The 22,386-nt window shown below is 40.3% G+C and overlaps 3 protein-coding genes across 6 annotated transcripts in view; 1 reads left to right on the forward strand and 2 right to left on the reverse strand.

Annotated features, from left to right (window-relative positions):
* The window catches only part of cdc42bpab (CDC42 binding protein kinase alpha (DMPK-like) b), a 40,801-nt gene extending 38,642 nt beyond the window's left edge, over positions 1-2,159 (reverse strand). For all 3 annotated transcript variants that reach the window (XM_030770643.1, XM_030770642.1, XM_030770641.1), the window contains exon 1: positions 1,982-2,159. In XM_030770643.1, coding sequence (XP_030626503.1) covers positions 1,982-2,159 — 178 coding nt within the window. The remainder of the gene's footprint in view (positions 1-1,981) is intronic.
* Positions 2,160-6,109: 3,950 nt separating this feature from the next.
* On the forward strand, positions 6,110-7,570 carry lft1 (lefty1). Its single transcript, XM_030772924.1, has 4 exons — positions 6,110-6,377; positions 6,531-6,774; positions 6,893-7,135; positions 7,246-7,570. Exons 1-4 carry the CDS (start codon positions 6,110-6,112, stop codon positions 7,568-7,570), a joined length of 1,080 nt encoding a protein of 359 aa, XP_030628784.1.
* Positions 7,571-10,892: 3,322 nt separating this feature from the next.
* hnrnpub (heterogeneous nuclear ribonucleoprotein Ub) lies at positions 10,893-20,612 on the reverse strand. 2 transcript variants are annotated; one of them, XM_030771464.1, is made up of 14 exons: positions 20,019-20,612; positions 18,602-18,716; positions 16,831-16,904; positions 15,747-15,886; positions 15,488-15,587; positions 15,028-15,140; positions 14,560-14,823; positions 14,248-14,367; positions 13,898-14,026; positions 13,382-13,550; positions 12,781-13,056; positions 12,305-12,579; positions 12,075-12,185; positions 10,893-11,628 (listed from the first exon to the last, which is right to left on the reverse strand). In XM_030771464.1, exons 1-14 carry the CDS (start codon positions 20,446-20,448, stop codon positions 11,578-11,580), a joined length of 2,367 nt encoding a protein of 788 aa, XP_030627324.1. In that variant the 5' UTR covers positions 20,449-20,612; the 3' UTR covers positions 10,893-11,577. The 2 variants fall into 2 exon arrangements, with proteins under 2 accessions (XP_030627324.1, XP_030627323.1); XM_030771463.1 differs by having other exon boundaries at positions 12,787-13,056; positions 19,992-20,612.
* Between the last annotated feature and the right edge of the window lie 1,774 nt (positions 20,613-22,386).

Below are 22,386 nucleotides of genomic sequence, written 5' to 3' on the forward strand. Positions count from 1 at the left end.
TCTCACACCCCAGTGTCCTCAGAGACAGATAAATACACTGCAGGAGCACCCTTGGGAGAAGTGGTGAGGAAAACACAACCAGACCACTGGGTTTTCCACAGCCCTAAAACATATTTATTCTCACTCTTTGATTCAACGGCAAGGTTCTCCCGCCTTGAGAAGGACGCAAAAGGCGTAAAAGTGTGCTTGCTACATAAACAGTCTTTCGCTGCTGTGCTATTAACAGAAGTGAGCAGGTCTTGTGTGTACTGATGTTGGTTCTCACTGACAACAAACCTCTCTCTGTGACTCCTATGAGTGCTTTCATGGGTGCCATTATTTGCGTAGCCATGTACTAAAGCTGATCTAAGTGAGTGAATGAGCAACTGTACCTGCTAATCAGCTAATGAATGAGTGACCTATCCAGCGGCCCTTTAAATAGTTGACTGGACAAAGGGGCCAAACACAATGCACGGCCGTTTTCCAGTGTGACATCATATGTCCACGGTCTCACTATTTCCTGACACTGCCCCACAGAACTTCCACACAGGAAAGGGCATGCAAACACACACACACACGCACGCGCGCACACACACATACACACACACTCTTAGAAGAAAAAAAAAACGTTTACATAGAACAGCACCTCTTCTCAAGGATGTCCTGCCCTCCGTGCTGCAGCAGTGTCCTCAATCCACTGTCCTGTCATCCTTACTAAACATAAGTTACACGTTACCTAGGTCGTTTTCTCTATCTTCACATCCACTGCTGCTAACACACACAGTCCAACCTCCTGCACACTGGTTTTACAGGTACATGTACAAGGTATCGCACTGAGAATTTAAACTGATCTGGACTATTGTCAAAAGAAATATCATATAAAATAAAAATCTCTCTATTCTCTCCTCATCAATTTACAACATAACACTGATGACCACTCAAACCTGACAGTGGTATTGGTAACATTTTTATTCAACTTTTTATTCAGTTTTATTCAACTGGTTCTTATACCTTAGTGCTGGTTCTTGTACCTGATGTGCTTTTACAAATAAATAATAGGAATATCAGAAATGCCTGTAGGTAAGTGACTAGTAGCTTCAGACTTTTAGAGGATTTCTTCATCTCAGGTTAGCAGAAATGAGGTCACAGAGACAAAATTTTAAAAACACTGCACCTCTACATGTCCCTTAGCTGAGGGCCTAAATGGGTCTTTATCCTGCAACTTAAAAAGATACAACGGAACGACAGCTGTAAAAGATGGAATCAAATTTGACTTTTCAATGATGAGCGGGCGAAGTCAGGACCTCTGGGGACAACCGATATTTTTAAAGATAAATGACATTCATCTAAATTGAATAACAACGCAAACATGACCGGTTGGCGGGTGAGAGACAGAAACTAAGCTACTGTAAAACAACACTGCCCATCCAATGTGTACATGAAACGGACAAGACCAACGGCTGATGGGAAAGGTATTGTTCTTGCCGCTTTGGTGGTGCCTTATGTCAACATGGGAAACGTCAAAATGAAGTAATTCTTGGCAGACCGATACATCTCCACCTTACACGTCACAGCAGCATAACACAGAGTCTGCTTGAGGTGAGACAGTTGCATTCCACGTTCATGCACAAACCAGTCCTGCGATGATGTCATCTTTCGCTATTTACACAACCATAAGTTTAGCAGTTTCTTTTGTGGTGTGTAGTCAAAATATTATTGACGTGGCTTCGTGACTTACTGACAACAATGAGTCAAAACCACTCTGAAGACTTGTCACTTTCTCGTCTGCCTCTAAGGCTCACATCAAGGTTAAAAACAAAACAAACAATGAATAAAAACAACCCGAGCGTAAACACAAATAAGTAATCTTTAACTGAAGGTCGGTAGTGATAGATAGGAGACATGTGGGAAGAGAACCATGACAAAGAAGTGACATTACGGGAGGAATTTAGACAGAGCTGACCTATAAAACGAAGGGGAAAACGAGGAAGAAATATCTTACCCCAATCCAAAAACTCCAAAATATTTTTGTCTCTCCTGAGCGGTGAATTGTTGCACTCATCATAAAGGCAGACCAGAATATCCAACAAGGTCTCCACGCTGAGACATTGCCCATTCGACTGAGCCGGGCCGTCCAAAATCAGTTTCTCCAATTTCTTCAAACGAACCTCTCCAGACATGATTAATTTTGTCGATTATTCACCAGGACGACAGTCTTCCCCAGCAACTGCTACTGCCGGTCAGATAGTGCAACACTTGAATTATTCCACCTTGCAAAAATAAAACTTTTAAGATCTAGGCAGTCAATGACTGTGCTAAATGAAGTCAATCATGATCCACCTCGTACAAATGGATCCGTATGGGGACTCAGACGCGACGGTGACCAACAATATGTTTTCATTTTACTAAATGTGCTGTCCGAAAATACATTAAATATAACTTCAAATTAAACTATTCCTTGGCCGGTAGATTTGACGTCGGCTAACAACAGCGCTGATGGAGTTTTCCGTTTAGTATTTCAGTCGTTCTCCTCCAGGTATCCTCCAAAGGACACCTATGCCAGCGGCTAATTTTCAGCAGCTACGTTAAACTGATCCCGTGAATTGTTATCTGTGATTATCCATTATACAGTTCACAAAATGCATCGACACTGGATCTGCAATGCTACAAAGCCACAGTGCCCCTCCTCTGTCAGGACTGCGAGAGGGCGAAAGGCTTAGCAAGCTGTTTTTTTCCTTTAAATTCCATTCCTCATAAATGTGCTGTGGATGCTGTTCTCACTTGAAGACGATTACTTGCAGGACACACCTTCATTTTGAAACCCGTCGAATTAGATTTGCTTGTGTGGTTAAGTTTTGCTTTGTCAAGACAAAAAAAATGCTCTTGCTGTTATCAAGCCAAGGTTCTGCCTTTCCCTGCTCCACCAGTCGCCTGCCGTCTCTGCCACAGCTTGCGGCTGCAGGCAAAATCCGCGATCATCATGGCGACCGTCATACACTGCCGTCAGTGCATCATCCGCTGCGGGGAATGAAGGGATATTGGAGGGATACGGGCAATGTTGTGAATGGAAACTGCGGTCGCTTATTGGATCATTCATGAGAAATTGGTCAGTCGTCCCCTGGCTCGGATTTAGGAATAAGGGTTTTTTTTCTTTTTCTTTTTTTTTTTTATTTATGTCTTAAAGGAAGAGTTATGAACAACAGCAATCTAAAAAGAATATAGAATGCACTGCAGCAGGTTATTCCATGGAGAAATATCACACTTAATGTTCAATAATTCGGATAATTCAGGCACTGTGTCATGAAAATTATCTACCAGAGACCCTTTACCATGTATTAATTTTGCGTCGTTCATCACAAAACAGCTAACAATATTTATCCTGATTTTATTCATAATCTTCCACGCCCACAAATCATGGACCTACATAGATGAGCTAAGGAGATAAAGGCTTCCAGTTTAAGCTACCTCAGCAAAGGCAATTTAATCCAGTCGTGGTTGTATCCTTCCTATTAGCATCGTGTCGTTGAATATCCTGTGCTTATCATGCCATCATGAAGTAATGTAGTTATCACTGCCCTGTGGCTTAGCAGTAAAATAGCCGCACGGACTTTTCACTGAAGTCATAGCTGAACTTGCAGCATTGTGGTTGATTTGCTGCAACTTTTGTAACCACGGTTATAGAGAGCTCTTCCGCCTCCTGGTGTGAATAGTCGCTTACTACAATACTAATGCAATGAAAGCGCTCACCTTTTGTTCCCTTTGTGGTTCACAAGAAGTACGCAACTTGTTGTTTAACATGAAAATATCGTTTTCTGAATTTCAGAAAAATATGCAACGAAAACAAAGAGGCAATTGATTTTGTCTGTCAACTGCAATATCCCATGTTACATGGCAATTAACGAGCTCCGAGAACTTTTAAACTCAGTCACATAATGACTCCAACGTCAAATGATTGGCTACATTTCTTTTGAACAACTGTCCTATTTTAATATTAATTTCGGAGGAACGTTTTGATCTTTGGCTTTTTATCATATCATGTAGCCAGGTTAGTTCATGCTCCACTGATATATGATTGTTGTTTTGTCAACTCGAGACAGGATCCGTTTAAATTGGACTGTCGTTCATATGCAAAACAGAGGTGCAAATTAGAGCATGATATGTTGATTGGAGTAGCCTCTCTCTCTATCCTTTGATTAAGGGGCATGGCACCCGGTAGAATTAGAGGCTGACTTGTCCTGACCAAATCGGCTCTCGCTAATTGACAAGGGAAGGGGAGAAGACTGACACTTATCACACAGATTCAACGCTCTAACTTACCTCTTGTCAGCAGATAAATGGTAATATATGTGTCATGTGTATTGTCCAGAACAGACCAAAGGACACATGCGAGTCCAGAGATCTGATTTTTTTTCCTCCTTCTGGGTCAGAATTCACGTCCCATAATTAGACTTCTGGCGATATAATCTAATTACTTCAGAGTAATTGCGGTGTTTATGGAAATTCACTGCTTGCAGCAAAACTGAAATTAAATTCCCTAGAGGTTACCGCTTCATTTATTACACTCTATTCTGAGACTCTTTGTTTGTCAGTATAAAAGAAGCATATGTGTATAATATTGGAGCTGGATTAGAGAGAAACGCTTGACGTTTTGCACGTTAAGCGTTTCTCTCTAAGACAGTTAAAAAGGTGCTTCGAGGTCATTATTCGTAAAACCATAGTCACATCAGTGCGCATTCCACTGTATATGCTCTTTATATAGATGTATTTTTATTATGATGATTATGATTATTATTATTATTAATACACTCATGGTTATGCCCTTATGTTTTAATAATTTCCCTCCATTTCCAGACAGTCATCTGTCAGCTACTCTTCCTGTTAGCTTCTTTGGTCTGTCTGACATCTCAAGGCAAATAGAGGGGCCAATACACAAAGTCAGACAGTGGCCCCTTAGTGCCACCAGCCCCTCTTCTTACGTTTGTGTGACCAAACAAGGCATGGCAAATCTTGCAATGGAATCAGATAATCACTAACCTGTGAAGAGCCTTCCAATCCACATCCAAGATGCTGCCCTGGATTAACTGTCTGTTTGGCTAATAATTTTAATCTGCGTATAGAGCACAAGGGAGGGTTGATATTGGAATAAACATCTAATCCCCCATCCACCCCAGCCTCATCCAGTTATGATGGCCTTGAGATTAGGTGATCAACATAATGGCAGTTAGACAGACATTACAGTCCCCCAGACTCTTGCCAGACTTGGAATGTTTTACAATGTCCAGGGGAATGTACACACCAAAGACAAGGGTGCTACATCAACACGCACATGCAAGTTAGACAAGAAAGTGCATCTTAGGTTCACATTGTCTGGAATCTCATGTTTCAATGTGGACAGTAAGGAGATATCAATAATATTCAGTATAATTATTGAGCTGATGGAAACTGGTCTATTTATGAGTTTTTGAAACAATGTCTAATGTTCCATATGAAAGTGACTTATACAAACAGCATGTAGGAACTAATTACAGTGCTCTTAAGAATAAAGACAAAGTTTTCAAAATTGTAAAAATGTGATTTATGTTCAGGTCCACCAAAGTGTTTAAACTTATTCTACACCTGTAATATGTTATTTCAGCTGACCTAAAGGAAACACCCACTCCATCTTTTCCATTTTTAAGAATATAGAAGTTGGATCAGATTTATAAACAATAAATATAGACGTCACATCACATTACTCTAAGATCTCGTTTCACCAGAAATGATCAACAAGGCTCATTTCATAACATTTTTTTAATTAAGCGTCTTCTGTTTGGAATATCTATAAAGAGATGCTGGATCAATAAGCCTAATTGTTGCTCCTTTGCTGACATAAAAGATATTGTGCTTGTGTTGATGATCTGGTTTGAAGTTTTGCATTCCGGCTGAATGTCCCAAATGAGACGTGGCTTTCATGTCACACCTTTCTTCTGATGTCAGTCACCACCCCCTCGTCAACGTGTGAACAACCGGGGGCAAGCGGGAATATAAGGATCGGCTTCTGTCAAAGCGGGAATGTCTTAATCTCTGAGCATCTAATGCAACACAGCTTGTCCTTCTCTCCTGTACGACGACTTGGCACATTTTCGACACGATGACTTCGCTACTTGCTACCTGCTTTCTTTGGGCCGCTTTCTTTGTCATCGTAAAGGGTTTCACTCATGAAGATATGAAAGAGGCGATGCTAAAGAAACTTGGACTCAGCGAAGTTCCTAAAATTCACAAAAGAGACCTGGACAATCTCGTTATTCCGGCGCACATCAAGAACAAATACATGTCCATGCTTAAACTCCACAACAAGCGGAGGCGCAGGTCTCTGCCGAGTTTGGCTGGAATCCTGAGGGGTATCCCTGGCAATGCAGGTAAGATCATCATCATATAAGTAATTGTCAGCATGCAGTTAAATGGATCTGGTACAACATGTGAAATATTGAAATACTTTGTTTAAGACTTAATGAAGAATTTAGTCCTTGTTAAAAAAAAAAGTTTCAATATATTTATGTCTATTTTAACAGATGTCACTGGGGAGTTTGTATATTCTGACACTACTCGGCAAAGAGTTGTATTCGACATGGAATCCAGAATTCCGGAGAATAGCGAAGTCACCATGGCAGAACTAAAGCTGTATAAGAAAGCCCCACACAAGCACTCCATGCCCGAGAAGAAAAACCACAGACCAGTAAATAACGCACGCGTGAGCATCTACTGGGTGGAGATTCTCGAGAATGGGTCTAACCGAACCTCGCTCGTTGACTCAAGGTAAGGAGACCACACAGATTCAGCTATATACCACATTATGGTAATTCAGTTATTTACTGTAAATCGGGCAGTTTCAAACGAACATAGACGTTAATGATCTCATCTTTAATTTTCAAAGGCTGATTCCTATTCATGAAACTGGATGGACGAGCTTTGATGTCACTCAAGCTGTGCACTACTGGTCAAAGACACATCAGAAGACGACAACGATGCATCTTGAGGTGTGGATCGAGGGCGAGAGACCTGGCAGTTACGCGGCTGAGATGGCCAAACGCGTCCACTTCACAACTCAAGAGACAAGTGACAACACTTTGGGAAAACCAGAGCTTGTTCTGTATACATTGAACCTCGAAGAATTTGGGTAAGCATCTCAGCCTTCATCAATTCCTATTCTGCCAATATCATGATGATTCCACAAATATTACACAGCAAGCAAGTTAATTAACTTATTTTCTATTATTTTCTTGGCAGTTCAAGTGGCGACTGTGAAACTAACAAAGACAAAGATATGTGCTGCAGAGAAAAACATTTCATCAATTTCCGCGCTCTCACATGGACGCAGTATTGGATCATCGAACCAGCAGGATACCAAGCTTACAGGTGCACTGGCGTTTGCAAGCAACCCAAGCGCAACTATGGCTATGGAGAGAGAAAGTGCGCAATTGTGGAGAGCGCGCCTTTACCAATGATGTACCTTGTTAAAAAGGGTGATTATACTGAAATTGAGGTGGCCGAATTTCCCAACATGATTGTGGAGAAGTGCGGTTGTGCAATGGACAATATTTCTGTCGTATAATGGACATCGGACGGCAAACACAACATACAGTACTTTGAAGCAGTATTATTTTCATTCATGATACATTTCTAAAGCACTTTGTGAGAAATTTGTATATAGCAGTGTCATGATTCGTGGCCTATATTTTTCCATTTGTTTATCTCGCAAAATAAGAGGATCGGTGTGGTCCATTGATGTTATATTTTTGAGCTGTAAATATTTAGTGGTATATTTCATTATGCTTGAAAATAAATTAAACTATTTTCACTCCAGTTTCCCCTGAGATGTTTTTTTTTTCTCGCACAAAGTCGCGCAAATCTTGGCACAATAGACGATGTACTGTATTTTGTGTGATTTGGTAATTGTAATGTTTGCACGCGCTAAGCTGAGCAATTAACCTACACTGGGGGGAAGACAGTAGCACTCAAACCTATTATGGTTTTGTTTACCTTCCGCTTCGGTATTAATGGAGAACAAACACCGTTAAATTGAGCACCCGAATGTACTGTTAACTCTTATGTATTGAAGGAAGCTCATTTGTGTAGCTCTACCAAGTTTAATTTGACTGAAAATGACCCGTAAACACAGAAATTCAGAAAGGGGAAAACCAGTTGAGTTTGGTAATGCCTGTTATCAGATGATGAAAAATGACTTCCAAAAAAAACCATCAAGATTAAAAAAACATACGTAAACTGTCTGGTTTATTATTCTGACATGATATATACTTTGAATCAAGTGCAGAATGAACATATCGATCACACAAATATACAAAACATAAGATAGCATAGAAACAATTGTACATTATTTTAAAATAAATTAAAACAAAACCCTCTCAGCTCATGTTGCTGAAATCTGTAGTGTTTTTTTTTTTTTTCTTCCACACCAGTTGCAGGCCATGGAGTTTGGCCGTTCAACTAGTAGGTTCAACAATCCTATATTTGATCTAAATAGTCAAAGGCATTACAGTGTCCTTGTATTTGGTTACAAATTGACCTATCTTATAAGTGCAGGACGTACTAAAAACGATGTACAGTAAAAAACAAAGTTATACTTTTATTGTTATTATCACTGTTATTATTGGTCTAGCCATTACAGATGGGCCCACTGAAAAAAATCACTGTGTTTTTCTTTACAGTGGGAGGGAAATAGCTGCCATGTTTTTTTTTGGTAACATAGTGTCACCAGATAATAAAAAGATAGCCGCTCATGGTGAAGTGCCTGTCTCAGACAGAGAAGCACAGGACTCCAGGTGAAGTGGAGTAATGACTTACACGTATTTGCCAGGGAAGTGGCTGGTGTCTTAGGGCTTTTTGTGATAATGAATGGGTGATATCCTCATAGCACTTAGTTGTGAATGAAACTTTGGGTCAGAGTTAAACTAATGTTGTAACACTTTGGACTTAATCAAACAGTCAAAGAGATCAAAAGTAGGAGGGAAACCCTGCTAATAGTTTGTCTCATTCAGAACTTGACTTGCAAAAAAAAAGCAACCAATTCAAATCAATGAATAGAAATTGAATAGAACAGCTATAAATTGACCTGATGCCATATATATATATATATATATATATATATATATATATATATATATATATATATATATATATATATATATCTGTACTCAAATTCGATAAGACTTGAAATATATACTTGCTAATCAACACAGGACAGCTTGAGTGAAAATTCTTAATTCTGCGTCAGTGTTCCACTTTAAAAAAAAAACAACCTGCTTGTGTTAGTTAATATGCCATAAACATTTCAAACCAAAACACACAAAGTAATAAAAAGACGGAAAAGGGAAAAAAGAAACAAATACAGACATGCTTGGACACATCACAAATACTGCACCTTTACTGAAGGCAAAACAACCTTCGCCTGGGTTCAGACAACCAAATTTGGAGAAAACTGAGTGTTTCAGAGAACCTTTCATTAATGTTTGAGAGAATAAGCCAGAAGGTAGAGATTAATAGATGAAATCATATATTTATCCAAGAAGTTAGTCATACAATTATTTGAATAGGCAGAAGAAAAATAGAAAGTATTTGGCTGTTTGAATCCAGCTTTTTGATTCCGAAAATTGAGTTATGTTCTGACAAAAAAAAAAAAAAAGAAATCACGGAATACAGACAATGTTTGCACTCAGATACAGGAAGAGGTTGGACTGTGGTGCTTTCATGCCACTGCAGATCATATGTTGCAAAGGGCATTAAAAACAGCATTAAAAACACAGCCAAGGAGATTTCTGTGTCTAAAGAAATTTATCAATACTGACTCTTGTAACTCATGTGTAGTAACATCACCCTCCTATTATTTCCCAAAATCTGTCCTTTCTTTCTCAACAACGGGTTTTTATTTATTTTAGCTTTAGCTTGTTTGAGCTTTAAATATGTTAAATATATTTAACACTGATTTCAAATGCCCTGGGAGTCTTTCCATCCATAGCATTAACCTCAAATGTAGAAGCACTCAGTTTGAGAGCAAATTTCCATAGAGCATTTAAGAAAAGTGGCTTTATGATAGTTTGTTATTAAAACTGGAATGTGATTTTTTTGTTTGTTTGTTTGTTTTGTTACCCCTAGATTAGACCAAGAATCACACAATGGTGTTTGTTTTGCACTATGTCTACCATTGTTTTCATAGGATAGCATAAAACAGTTCTCAGTCCTCAAGCAGACTCGGATGTAACTCTCGCAATTAATTGTACATTTGATATCTGAACTCCATCTTTCTCAGTGTTAAAGCACTGGAGGTGGGGGTGCTAATAGGTATGGAAAAGCCTACAACATCCAGGGCATCCACTGCACCATTGAATTGGTGCTGACATACTTCCAGGATTTAATCTTTTGCTTTTCTTCAGCTACTATTGAGGAGGGGGGGGGGGGGGGGGCATAAGAAGATCCAAACTTCAATGGCTCTATTGTAACAGTGCAAACGTTGAAGTAAATCCAAGCAAACTTCATGATTGGTATGATTAATAATTTGAAGTGCAACTGTAGTAATATGTAAAACGCAAATGAAGCTTCAAATCTAGTCATTGTGTAGAATTACAACACAACCTAAAAAAAAATGCAGTGCAAGTCTAGAAACAGTTTATATATCAGCTTTTAAATATAATGGCTATAGCGAATTCTGTAATGTTACAGTACTTTGTGATCAACAGCAAGCTAAAAAGATCAGCATTTTTTTTTTTCAAAATCTCAATATTTTGATTTTTATAAAAGCTTCAATTCCCTCAAAGTACTTGAGAGAAGGAGGAGAGACACAAGTCTGATCATTCAAAGGCTCTTTAGCACCTTTGATGTGGATTGTAAAAGAGCTCAGTCAAAAGCCATAGAAGTTGTAGAAAAGCAAATAATGCATTTATTGTAAACCTATGAAGTTTAACTATTACAGGATGGACTTCAGTTATGCTCAAAAAAAGGAAAACTTATCTGAAATTAAAAGAGTAGCAATGATTTCAAACCTTCATTTTTTTCTTTTTTTTTTTTTATAAAGGCCTTGCTTTTGCAAAACGACCGGTACAATTACTGACAATAGCAACATGCCTCTAAAAAGACGAATCGGTACTACCAGAATCTTAATTTTTGCCTTTACACAAACAAATACTGGTACAAAGAAAAAAAAAAGTAATAATAATTTACATTTAGTAAAAATGACATTGTAAAGAATAAAATGCACAACCCTGAAATTCGTTCAAAACACCGCACAAAGAATGAATGCTGTGGTTCCTGATTTTTACGATACATCAAAGCATGGGATTAAAAACAAAAGGGAAAATTAAAACAATAAAATGTACAAAATTAACGAGCAAATGAACCCATCATGCTTTAAAGGAGAACCCAGACACTTCTCTCCAAAGGTGGAATGTTTGTCTGTTGTGATTTCTCGTCTTTAAAAGTAGGGTTTTTTTTTTTTAAAAAAAAAAACAAAAACAAAAACGAAAGGATAAAAGTCAAATGGGTGGGGGCATCTGTGGCTTTGGGATAGGACTCTCCATAATGCCACCAGTCTTTAATACAAAAACCCACTCAGTAATATCCTGGGTGGTACTGCTGACTCCATGGCTTCTGGTTCCAGAACTGAAGGTCAGAGAAAGGGGAGTCAGGTCAGTGCAAATGGAATATCTACACAACTATCAGCCGTCGGCCTTAACCAAATATATTACAGATGTCTCTAAGCATGTTTAAATTATGTACTGCAAGTAGCTTTTTTTTTCCTCTCTTTTTCTTAAGTCACATCCCTTACATTTTCAGAAAGGGAAACTCTGTAATATACATAAATTGGTAAGTCCTAGCTGATAAAACACATCGTTACCACTTGTCGAAACAGGATTTACTCTGTTTATGAGGCCAAACAGGGAGGGTGTGATGAAGTCAGCCTTGATAAATATGAATTTAGGTCTCTCAGGTTCTCTTTTATACAGTGTTTGGACTGAACCATGGCTTTCAGTTGTATTCATGTTTTTCCACTAAAATTGTACTTTACCTACTGGTCAAGCAAATCAAGTGAGATGTTTTGGACTCACCCCCTGTTGCCAGCTCTGATTGAAGGCCTGGGCTTTGTTCATGCCAAAGTTTCCGTTCTTGTTGGGAAAGCCACCACGGTTTGGCTGATTGCCTCCTCTTCCACGGAACTTCTATAAAAGGCAAAGAAAACAAAAGTACATATATTCAAGTCACGTCTCTCAAGTTCGGGGAATTTACAGAAAACAGTAGTCCTGGTCTTATGTTAAGCACCGGAGCCTTCCAAACAAACCTGGTTGAAGCTTCCTCCACTAGGTCCACCAGCTCCTCCACCGCCCCTGTGCATGTTGCCCCTGTGCATGGGCCCACCACGATTCAGGGCTCCACTTCTATTAACCATGTTACCCATGTTGCCCCTGATAGGTCCACCCCTGGGAGAGGCTCCCCTGTTGGGCATTCCACCAGCAGGCCTGTTAAAGTTGCCCCGGTTAGGGAAGCCTCCTCGGAAAGCTGGCGGGGGCATGAAACCTCGTGGGGGTCCACTGAAACCTCCACGGGGTCCTGGCACTAAAAAAAAAGAAAAACCAGAGGTCGTACAGGGTCACCCTTTGACAATGAAACTACCTGTTCTGCAGCATTTAGGTTAGAGCATCTGTTGTGTATAGGAAATTGCAGAAAGGATTCCTCTATCCAAATGTATTCAAATGATCAGGAAACATTTTCCGTTATACAAATACTGTATCCTAACAATCACACACACTGAGAAACCCTTACTTCCTCTGAAGTTGCCTCGGTTCTGGTATCCAATTCGGCCTCCACGCATGCCTGGACCACCGCCACGGTTAAACTGGTTTTTGCCTCCTCTCCCACGAACGTTGCCTTTCTTGGGGGTTACTGCTCCCTGGTTGGGTTTCTTCTCTGGGGGCAGTGCGCTCTTGCTCTCCTCCTTGTATTGTTCCAGGAGCTTGGTGGCCTCCTCCTTCTGTAGCTCCACGTAAGTGACCTCGGAGAAGCAGTCTCCCACCTCAGGCAGAGAGTAGATACCTATTGGGGAGTCAGAAAAGAAGGTAGCAGTTTGAAATCAGTGTAACCAGTCGAAAATGACATATGCAAAAACGCACTAACTTCACGGGGAGGAACTGATAGGGAGAGCAGCAGGAGCGAACAATTAACAATTACCTACTGTGATGCTAGCCAGCTAGCTATCTCATAAGTGCTAAGGTCAACATGTAAAACGGAAATTGTAAATCAGCCTGATTCTACCACGCAGGTGCGTGCTGGCACAAAAGGGTCCAGGACCAGCGTGGGCGGGAACGTAACGAAGGAAATGACGACGGAAATATCTGAGATCAGTATAATCCTGCCTCACCCTTCATTTTCAGAACGACATGCTCAGGCACGTCCTTGCCGTCGGTTTCGGCTTTCTTCTGCGTTCTCTCTTTGTAGGCCTCGTCCGTGGGACAGACCACCACAGCTTTGCGCTGGAATCCAGCAAACAGGCACATCTTCCTCCTCTGAGCTGGGGCCGATACGTTAGTCTGAGAGAAGAGGGGGGGAGGGGGGGGGGGGGGGCGGTAGTGATGAGCCAGGCTATCAAATGGAGGAAAAAAAAAAAAACTGCAGTGGTCTGACTATCCTCATACAGTTCAAATCATTCTGGTTTCTTATTCCCTGGATCAGGTTATGTTCTCCACTCCTGAGACTCACAGAATCAGAGCTGTGGTATCTAAATACAGTGCAGAAGATATGGTTTTGGTTTATCAGAGATTTGAAGTTGTTAACTGTGCCTGTTACAGAGCAGTTACAGAGGCTGAAGAGACAAAAGGACAAAAAAAAAAAAAAACCCTAATCTTCAAAGCCACATCACGTGAATTCAAAGCCTGACCTGATCCAGGATGTAATTCCTCTTCTTACGCGCAGCAATCTCCAGAAACTTGCCCAAGAACAGAGGTGCACGCTGGGAAATGGCAGTAAGCTTCGTCGTGTCTTTGTTCTGTCGCTTCATGCTGCCGATCTGTACGACACAGGGGATTTGAGAAGAACATGGATAGTAAGTGACATAAACCAAATACCACTGTGAACACAAAAATTATGACAAGAATAAACACTGGCTCTTGCTAATACAAGGATTTCTTACACTGAAAACTTTCAAAAACATGCTCAAAAAATTAACCAGACATGCTGCTGCTGGTCACGTGAGGGAGGCATTTAGCGGCTAAGGAAAGTTACACTAACCATCATCTTCTCCAGAATTGTGTTGGTGCCCAGAATGTTGTATTTGCCTGGGTTCTCTGCTGTGTGCTTCATCACCCATGTGGTCTTTCCAGAACCAGGGAGGCCAACCATAACCATCACCTGAACAAAAGATGAACGATCCAAACCTGAGCACCAGACTAGAGCACCACAACACTAACTCAAGTTACGAAAAAAAAAAACAATAAAGAAACAAAGCCTCTTCTGATAAATACAACAACAATCATTTGCAACCTATGACAAAATTATATAAATTTGGACTTTAAAAACTGCAGTATGAGTTTCCACAGTTACCTCACAGTCTGCCTTGGTCTCAGGTCCTTTAGGTCCACGGACACGGTTCTCCACAGGGATCTGCTGCATGAAAGTGAAGCCCTCGGGTTGGGGAAAGAAAGGTGTCTCTCTTTGCCCAAAGTTAAACTCAACGGCACAGTTGTGGCAGAGAACGTGAGGGTAGAGTGGTCGTTCGGCCAGGGACTCTTTACTGGCTTTGAAAGCCACGCCGAGGTCCTTACCGTTCTTCGAATACGAGATCTCAACCTCATCCCCTTCAAAATTCTGTAAGAGACATGAGGAGTGTATTTAAAGAAGGAGTACTACGAATATTTGCGGGTAATTTTCTAGCCACAGCTCAGACACAGGATTAAATTTAACTGCCAACGAGCAATCTCCCTTGAAAATCCATTGTACTCCCAGAATAAGCTTAAACTGTGTCTGAAAAAACAGTCCTTCAACACAAAGGTTTGTAAGTAGAAATCTTACGATGAAGCAGCCAATAACGTCATTTTCATCATAGGTCTCTCCATAGTCCTCAGTCACACAGTTTGTGGTCTTCTTTCCCCTGACGGAATAAGCATAAGAATGCTCCTCCTCACCTGAAAAAGGTTATTCAAAATAAGTCCCAAAGATCTTCATAATGAGCGCAATCACAAATTACAGATGAGTCTAGTTCTCAACACCAACGCATGACAGTTGTGCCAGGAGGGTTAAGGCAAGAACATGCTTCTTCCACTATGTGCCTGGTAATACATTTTTCCAACAGAAAAGCAATCAATCAAATCAAATTGCCATTTGCCTTTACCTGTTTCTTTCTGTAGACTAGTTTCACTAAAGCAATGCACCGTTATCTCAAAAACATTTATAATCATCTCTTCAGGTCCAAAAAATGTGTCACTTAAGTTAACTCAGGGGGTAAGAGATACAGTTTTCAGGACACACTTACCCAGACACAGGCTGCCATTGGCCAAGGACCATCCAATCTGAACATCATGGACATCCATGCTCTTACTGTTGATGTGTTTCACTGAAATCTTCTCAGTAATCTAACAGAGCAAATCACACCAATATCCCGTTCACAAGCCGAACATGCAAACCCTGTTTGTACAGTCTGCTACATAAGAATAAAACAGTCTGCTATGCAATACAAAAAAACCCCTTCATATACGAGCAACCCCTAATTCAAATGCTACATGTCCATTTACCTTCATCTCAAAACAAGCTTTGCCTTGGTTCACACCATAGGAAGCCCGACCACCTGCCCAGAGGTAAGCAAAGCTTTCCATGGTGAGAGAACTGGCGCTGTAACGGTCACGTGACACCTTGAAATGCAGGTCACAGTTGTCTGCAGACACAGGAAAAAGCAATGGTTGAATAAACAAGCAGAAAAAAACACAGAGGACTTAGCCAAATGCAGCAATTCTCAGTTTTGTGATAAGAATGAGCAAGTAGTGATTTAAGAGAAGACGACTCAAATCTAATTTTCTGATTTAAGGCAACTGGTGCAAAAATAAATTACAGACTTGTATTACTGACAGGGAAACAAAAACATCTACTTGACATGACTGCAGTCTAAATTCTAGTAGAATCCAGCAGATTACCATAGAGATCTTTTTAGAAAATATCAGTTTGCGGGCCAAATGTAAGTCTCAAGTGTTTGATTGTGTGCCCATAATGCTACTCTCTTAATGCTACAGCCCTATCCGGGGCTATGTTTATAATCTGTTATTGGGCCTGAGCAGTGCTTACATCATTTTTACTTATACACACTTTAATAACTTCACATGTTAATACGACAGAGCAGGATTTGATAAATTCTGCCGTAGACTCAATCCTCTCTTTGGGGACCGGTGTTTACATGAATAACATTCAGTAGAGTAACTGTGTTGAGCACTCCCTGTAGTTTGAAAACTACAGTTATCAACAGATTCATGCATTTTAAACACGGCATAACGGTTAGTTTTTCTAAATTAAACTTCAATGAATATTCATGGTTCATTTGAAAAACAAAGAGCGAAACAAAAAAACAGCTTGAGTCCAAATTCTGATACGAGGACAGTCCTACATTACTGGGAAGTACAAGTTCAATGTTATTACTTAGCCTACTGATATGGAAAAACAAGATATGGAATGCAATGATCCATCACAATATTTATTAGCCCAGATCAGTAAACAATTGGGTGATAAACAGTAAGTGATCTGTATTGAGAAAACTTTGTTTCATGTGCACTTGTGCTCCCATAAAAAGATATTTAGAGCCTCGTATAACACAAATCCAAAAGTACTCACATGGATCCAGAGAGACCAGGGTGTCATCGAACTCCTCATCCTCTTCCTCAAGAGGTGGAATGGGAGATTTGGCCCTAAAACAGAAGAAAACAGTCACCTTTTAATGCACAGCAGAGCCCTTCATTTGGAGCCGGAATGCACTGGCAGGCTGTCAGTCCAGATGAAGTCCATTTTGAAAATATGTCATAACAGGAAAGAGAGATAACATCACACAAAAGGAGCAAAAAGAGAATAACAGACACTCAAAATGGTTTCAATTAGGCTAAACATTAAGTTAATGATTTATGTCTTTGCTTACCCATTAATCTCTGCCCTTTGGTGCCTGAAAGAGACTATCTTTGGTTTCAGATATAGAGTGGGAAGTAAAAAAAATAGTAGCTGATAAGTGCAGACAGGGCGTTGGTTTTCGCTTCCGACTAGGAAAGTCTCTGGAAAGGTCTTGTGCTTATATTTATATTTTTATTTATAGCCTTGTCTAGCGCTCTCAGAAAAGGTCAAGAGACATGGAGGTTCGTAAACCCTAACCAATATGGTTCAGAACAGAGGCTATTGAGCACCGAACTGCTTAAGTGGAAAGCTATGCTGCTGGACATTATATCACAGGTTTGCTCAGTTTTTCCTTAACTACACACACACAAAAAAAAAACTATTTCATGAAATACGTATTCAAAGTAGGGAAAAATACACTGCAATTTTGTTGGATTCAGAAACGTTTCAGAAACTGACAAGATAAATTGCACTTTTGAAAAGTCGATGATGTTTTAACAGAACTCCTTAAAGATGACAAGCCACTAAAACTGTGCCCTAATATTTCTAAGATTCACCTACTTGCAGGTTGAAAACACTATTACTCTATTTGGCCAACACATTATTTTGATAGAGGAGCCTCTGTTTAAGTTTATAAGTCAAAATTTACTGCCTTGGACAATCTTGTATGCTTTTGCCAACTAACTAATTGAAACATGAGAGTAATATTCACCTACCAAAATATTTAAGCTATATGTTTTCTTAGTAGTGGAGCACTCTTTATTTGAAACCAAGATTCATTACCTTTGTGGATGTACAGTCTAAAGACTTAATTACATGAAATATGTACACACTTACCATGAAAGACTTGTGGAACTAATTAAACAAAATAACATTTTGTATCAAGTTTGGGACACACATTTAGTGTCACTGCAAAACGTCCTGCAAGAGAAACCACCTTTTATCAAGTCAAAACAAAAGTGCATGCAAGCATCCGTTGATCAGCAGGATGTAGTCCGTGGTGAGTGCGCTGAGAAATAAAAAAAAAAAAAAAAAAACTCGCCAAAAATCTCCATTTTGATCGATCCCATTCTTCGATCTATTACACGCAACCCATATTCGCCAAAATACATGCTCCACACTGCATGACACGCAGTGAACTGTACATATCGACCCCCTCCCCCAAGCGGACAGCTGCTACGTTCCTATTATTCCCTTCAGCGTCACCATACGCGAATACAATAAGCCTGCCAGACAATGCATGAGGAACAATGACAAATAACGTATTCATCTTTAGGTCACTGTTTCATTTCTTGTGTGCACTCTCCTTAAAATGATATCAAATATACACTCCATTGTTATGGTAAGGTTTTATTTAAGCCAGGGATGACCCTCATTTATTTATTTATTTATGTTACATCGTTTTCGAAGAGTGAGGGTAATCAAGGCATTGGCACTTAGAGCCAATACCTTTTCATAAATAGGCACTTCAGGGATACCGAAGGCCAATAATTCCCATCCTTACCGGCTGTATTTGCTTTCTTCAATAAATTCAAAGTAGCCCCTTCCATGTTCCTCCCGGCGTCTCTTAACACCCTTCTTATTCTTCTCATCAGCATTGATGTCTTTGTCAGCATCCCCTTTGGAAATAAAACAAAGAATAATGAAATGCTCTGGCGTATTGGACCGTTGAGTTTACGGTGGCCCAAACGCCATGGAGAGCTCTGGTTCCTGCTAAGTTAAAGTTGCAAAGTGTCGACCACCTCTGACCGCGTAGATGTCTTTTCACATTACAGTAGCATTCACATCCCCAGCCAGCTGGCACTAGTTAAGATGAAGCTGGCGGCAAAACTGCAAACTTTACCAAACATTGCACGTTTTATTTTACTCAGCAGTGGGATCATCATCTACAAGAAATCGTCAAATGTTAAAATACTCAAATTGTCGAATTCAAAAGGCAGAATACAACACAACTATACAATGACCCTTTCTTCTGGCGGATAATTTACTTTAGGTAGCTGACACCAGGGACAATGGGAGACCAATGTTTTCAGCGCCATCGACCGAATACTAGAGGGACCTAAACTGACCTTTCATGGAAGTAGCGAAACTGAAACCAACTCTACATTTTGATCTCTCACTGCAGGAAATTCGTTCTCTCCTGACTGTAAATATTGTTAACTCGCATAAACGCAACAATATCGTAAAAACATAGGCACAGTCTGCGTATGGTACACATAGTAAACCGCTAGCTGTTAGTTACCTGACTACATTAGCAATATCGATAACCTTCTAACCTAAACTACTAGCCATCTGCTAGTTATCACCACTTGCTTAGCAAATCCAAAAGGCGGCCCGAATCCGCGACTCTAATTTGCTAAACCGAGCAAGACAAATCCAATGCAAGTTAGCTAGCAAGACGATGCTTCATAATGGCAACTACAATACCACCAATTAATTGACTACTTGAAAACACGCACACAAACTCCACTGTTCTTTAACTGTAAACCACTGATCACTCTAAATCTAACAATAGCTGCTAAATTTATTTTACCCGAGATGGGAGCCAATAACGGACTAATCTGCTATGTTAGCTATCTCTGGCTCCGTGCAAGTGCTAAGCTAACTAGGTTAACGCTAACACGTCTAGCTAAGCGGTTAGCTGTCTGGCTAACATAGCTAACTAGCACTTATGGAGGCCCGAGTCACGTTTGATGCTGTGCCAACTGCAACACAGATTTTTAACGCAATGTGAAATTTGAGATCACTAACTAATATACATCAAGAAAAACACAGCAAGCGCTTCAACAGGATGCTGCTAAGCTTTAACGTTTCGAATGAACGCCGGCTTAAGTCACCAAGAGCAAATGAACACGTGACGTTCCCAGCATTTTTACAAAAATTTCTAGACTCACCCTCGGTTGGCTGGGATTCCGGCTCACCATCTTCATCGTCTATTTTGTCTTCCTCGTCCTCCTCTTCAATTTCTTTCTCCATATCTACCCCAGCAACAACGTCTTCCTCTTCTTCGCCCATTTCATCGTCCTCTTGACCGACAAGGTCTCCACATTCTCCCTCAGCGGCGGCATCTTCTCCATTCTCCTCTTCGGCCTCCATGCTCTCCCCAACTGCCTCCTCTACTTCTTCACCCACGTCATCTTGAGTACTCAAATCGATATTCCCTTGTTCCCCGTTTTCCTCATTTTCCTCCGCTTCTTGCTCGGAAGCATCTGCAGCCAGAGCCTCGGCATCGAGTGCGGCCTGTAACCGGTCCATGAGCTCGGCCTTCAGTCCCTTGTCTGAGAGCTGACGCTTTTTCAGCTCGTCCTTCAGCTCATTTACTTTCAGCTTCTTCACGTTGATTGAACTCATTTTGTGAAATATTTTACAATTACGTTTTGATAATCTATTAAAGTACAAACCTTTCAAATTTTGCAAACGTATGTGTTGCTCTCCGCGGGGAGATGATTCAAGTAAGAAAGCACAACAGCCGTCTTGTGTTTTTTTTTTTCTTTACTGCGCCAGAAGGTACTGATATTATGACTTTACACCGGCCACCCAACTCACTAGCGCCGACAGTAATATCCTATCCTCTATGCAAGTGCAGGGCGGGGGTATGGGCGTTAACTACCGTATTAAACCTTATAGCTGCTCATACATAGCCTAACACTAGATATGCGCCGACTTTTATAGATCACCATCTGTTTACTTGTAGGTTATGCAGCTGTCACGGTCCTTGTTGTAGTCCAACCACTTCGTCCAACAGACAATATCAGAGTTTCTTTTAGATTTATGTACATAATTTGATGAGGGCTATAACCGCTACGTTCAGTGGGTGCATTCTCACACTGTTTACCTCCGCACCTGTAAAACAAGTAGAGACAAGCTATATAAAGGTCCATGCCAGGCACGATTTCCACGAAATCGTCTGAAGCGGCTGGCCCGCTTTCTAGGCAAGGCCTGTTGAGATTTTATAGAACAAAGGGTGTGGCACAGACTCACTCAGTTCTCAAGGCAGTAGTTAACACGTAACTATTATCTACGGGAATACACCTTTTCACCTTTAGAAAAAAAAATGTCAACGTTAAAATTCTAAAAACTCACAAATGTCAGTACCACATAACTGTTAACCATTCATCACAAATCTGTTTACAGCAAGAAAGTCGGCTAATCAAACACGCGAGCTACAAAACTGTACCGCCCATGTTCTCCAAAGTTCACAACAACCTCAATAAATGTAAAAAAAAAAAAAAAAGAGTTAGTTCTGTGATTCTGTAATTTCTTCGCCTCTCGCATTCCATCAATGGCTGTGCTGCCAGCTGTCATTCATACAATGACTTAATGTTTGTCATCAGATAATTTTCAAAGATTATACATATATAACTGAACGACGTCATGTAAATGTCTGCCAGACAGGTAAACAAATCGTACATATAATGTTTCATGTGGACGATTACGATTGCATTTTTATGATGAATTTGATTTTTTTTTTTTTGGAGAATTTTCCCGTACAGTCCCGGGACTCTGTGCAGCTGTGCAACATGACCGCCATCATACATTCTTACACTGAGTCTAAAATATTAAATGTTGACGTGAGAAAGCATTGCACAAATCAGGACAATATAGAATACTACTCTGTGAGCGAGCATCAACTGCGAATGTCAGTGTTCAACGAAATATTGGCCGTCGCGTTACAAAGTCAAGGGGTGGCGCTACCTGACGATATCATGGAATACAGTAACCACAACAACAGTTGGCAAGCTCCATGCCCTACAGGGGTTATTACAGCAAGAGAGAAGGACACTGGATGAAAGCCGAGAAATGGATACAGTAGTGATATAGTCTGCCAAACCTTTTATTATTGAAATTATTGTCCTCTAGATGCATAGGTTGGTATTGGCAAGTTATTATCTCCAGGTCATGCGTAAAATTAAGCATCGAGTTGTGTGCAAAAACATAGAATGGACCTTCTCCACGAGGAAATCTTTGCAAGCACTTGAAAATGGGATTCAACATGCATGCTGTTCTTTGAGATGCGAAGAGTTCTTTAAATATTTCATCTCCAAAACGCGCGCCCATCTACACCCGACACATCACTGTGACTTAGCCGTCGGCAATTGAAAACTGCCTTTGAACTGGATACAGTTGTCACACTAGTACTGAACAGAGGAAAACAAGTCAAGTTCTCATTGTATGTTAACAAGAAGAAATACTATTAACTTCCTCACAATGTTAATAGACAGGGAGGTGGACTGAGAGCTGGACCGTTATTTTTAAGACATCATTTTTTCCACTCCTCTTCCCGGTTTA

The sequence above is a fragment of the Chanos chanos genome, chromosome 4, assembly GCF_902362185.1.
Source record: "Chanos chanos chromosome 4, fChaCha1.1, whole genome shotgun sequence".
NCBI lineage: Eukaryota > Metazoa > Chordata > Actinopteri > Gonorynchiformes > Chanidae > Chanos > Chanos chanos.

Excerpts from the sequence above, each read along its gene's own strand:
- lft1 (XM_030772924.1), top strand. The coding sequence starts at position 6,110 with ATGACTTCGCTACTTGCTACCTGCTTTCTTTGGGCCGCTTTCTTTGTC. Across the intron at positions 6,378-6,530 it reads GGGTATCCCTGGCAATGCAG|ATGTCACTGGGGAGTTTGTA; the intron begins GTAAGATCATCA and ends CTATTTTAACAG. Across the intron at positions 6,775-6,892 it reads ACCTCGCTCGTTGACTCAAG|GCTGATTCCTATTCATGAAA; the intron begins GTAAGGAGACCA and ends TAATTTTCAAAG.
- hnrnpub (XM_030771463.1), bottom strand. The coding sequence starts at position 20,448 with ATGAGTTCAATCAACGTGAAGAAGCTGAAAGTAAATGAGCTGAAGGAC. Across the intron at positions 15,887-16,830 it reads CCTGGTCTCTCTGGATCCAT|ACAACTGTGACCTGCATTTC; the intron begins GTGAGTACTTTT and ends CTGTGTCTGCAG. Across the intron at positions 12,186-12,304 it reads GTGGAGGAAGCTTCAACCAG|AAGTTCCGTGGAAGAGGAGG; the intron begins GTTTGTTTGGAA and ends TGCCTTTTATAG.